Source organism: Macaca nemestrina, chromosome 9, assembly GCF_043159975.1.
Source record: "Macaca nemestrina isolate mMacNem1 chromosome 9, mMacNem.hap1, whole genome shotgun sequence".
In the NCBI taxonomy this organism is placed as follows: Eukaryota; Metazoa; Chordata; class Mammalia; order Primates; family Cercopithecidae; genus Macaca; species Macaca nemestrina.
In genome coordinates this window covers 33,182,678-33,184,741 of record NC_092133.1, presented here as the reverse complement: position 1 = coordinate 33,184,741, position 2,064 = coordinate 33,182,678, and the positions used below count along the sequence as shown (strand labels likewise).

General features: G+C 44.0%; 1 protein-coding gene across 1 annotated transcript; it reads right to left on the bottom strand.

The window, feature by feature from the left end:
* Positions 1-959: 959 nt before the first annotated feature.
* LOC112426029 (large ribosomal subunit protein eL8) lies at positions 960-1,835 on the bottom strand. The gene has a single exon (XM_071069275.1). The coding sequence runs from the start codon at positions 1,820-1,822 to the stop codon at positions 1,022-1,024; it is 801 nt and encodes a 266-aa protein (XP_070925376.1). The 5' UTR covers positions 1,823-1,835; the 3' UTR covers positions 960-1,021.
* Positions 1,836-2,064: the final 229 nt, after the last annotated feature.

The following is a 2,064-nucleotide window of genomic DNA, read 5'->3' as shown; positions in this document are numbered from 1 at the left end:
AGGAAAAATTGATAAATTGGACTTTATCAATTTTAATATTTTAGCTCTGTGAAAGACTCTGTTAAGAGGATAAAAAGACAAACTAGAGACTGAGATAAAATATTAGCAAATCACATGTCCAACAAAGGACTAATATCTAGAATATATAAAGAATATTTAGACCAGGCACAGTGGCTCATACCTGTAATCCCAACACATTGGTAGGCTGAGGTGGGTGAATTGCCTGAGACCAGCCTGGGAAATATAGTGAGACCTCATCTCTACAAAAAGTTTTAAAAATTAGCCAGGCCTGGTGGTGCATACCTGTAGTTCCAGCTACTTGGGAGGCTGAGGTGGGAGGATCACTTGAGCCTGCGAGGTGGAGGTTGCAGTGAACCATGATCACGCCCACTGCACTCCAGCCTGGGCAACAGAGTGAGACCCCCCTCTCAAAAAATAAATAGATAAATAAATAAATAAATAAATAAATAAATAAATTTAAAATGACCATTTAAAACTCAACAGTAAAACAAAAACCAATAATCCAACTAGAGGATGGGCAAAAGACATGAAGAGACATTTCTCTGAAGAGGATATACACATATGGCAAATAATCATATGAAAAGGTGTTCAGTAACATTAGCCATTAAGATAGTTAATAAAAAAAGCAACCCAGTGAGATATCATACACACCTGTGTACCTGTGAATAGCCACTTCTCCAGCCTGAACAATATAGCAAGACCCCCGTCTCTTAAAAACAGAAAAAAAATTTGAGTGACAATCCCAAATGCTGGCGAGAACGCAGGATGGTCACTGACACATTGCTGGTGGGGATGTCAAATGGTATAGGCACTTTGGAAAATAGTTTGGCAGTTTCATAAAAAAAAAATTAAACATACACTTATCATAGGATCCAGCAAGTATACTCCTAGATGTTTATAATGATGTCCTCACAAAACATGTACACAATTTTCTTTTCTTTTTTGAAGGAAAATTTGAATTTTAATTATTTTTATGTACAGAAAACTCAACAGTGTACATTTAACCCAGCTTAGTGGCAAGTTCTTTAGCCTTTGCCTTTTCGAGCTTGGCGATACGAGCCACAGACTTGGGACCCAGGACATTGCCGCCCCAGTGACGGCGGATCTCATCGTATCTGTCGTTGTAATTGGTCCTGATAGCTTCCACCAGCTTAGCCAAAGCGCCTTTGTCTTCCGAGTTCACCTGTGTGAAGGCGACAGTGGTGCAGGTCTTCCTGTGGACTAGACGGCCCAGTCTGGCCTTCCCCTTGATAATGCAGTAAGGGACCCCCATTTTACGACACAGGGCAGGCAAGAAGACAACCAGCTCGATGGGATCCACGTCATGTGCGATCACCACCAGCTGAGCCTTCTTGTTCTCCACCAAGGTGGTGACGGTGTTAACTCCTGCTCGAAGGACAGGTGGTCTTTTAGTGGGGACATCCCCTTTGCCAGCAGCTTTCTTCTCGGCCCGGGCCAACAGCCTCTGCTTCTTCTCTTGTTTTGTCTCTGGTCTGTACTTGTGGGCCAGCTTAAGCAGCTGAGTAGCTGTTTGGCGGTCCAGGGCCTGGGTGAACTGGTTAATAGCAGGAGGCACTTTCAGCCGCTTATAGAGGATGGCTCTCTGCCGCTGCAACCTGATATAGCGAGGCCATTTCACAAAGCGGGTGAGGTCTCTTTTGGGCTGGATGTCCTGTCCAATGCCAAAATTCTTAGGTCTTTTCTCAAACAGGGGATTCACCACTTTCTTGGCCTCCTGCTTTTTCACGACAGCAGGGGCCGGAGCCACCTTCTTTCCCTTGGCCTTCTTTCCTTTTGGCATCTTGGGCGGCGGGAGGAGAGAGCCATGTACACAATTTTCATAGCAGCTTTATTAATCATAACCCCAAACCGGAAACAATCCTGATATCCCTCAGTGGGTGAATGGTGCATGATGGGACATTCATGCCAAGGAATACTACCCAGTAATAAAGAGGAATGAAGTAATAGTACATGCAGTGACCTAGACCTAGGTACTCCACAGAATTATGCTGAGTGAAAAAAGCCAGTCTCAGAAGGTTACAC

Bases quoted from the DNA above. Each gene is read 5' to 3' on its own strand.
- LOC112426029 (XM_071069275.1), bottom strand. From the start codon at position 1,822: ATGCCAAAAGGAAAGAAGGCCAAGGGAAAGAAGGTGGCTCCGGCCCCT.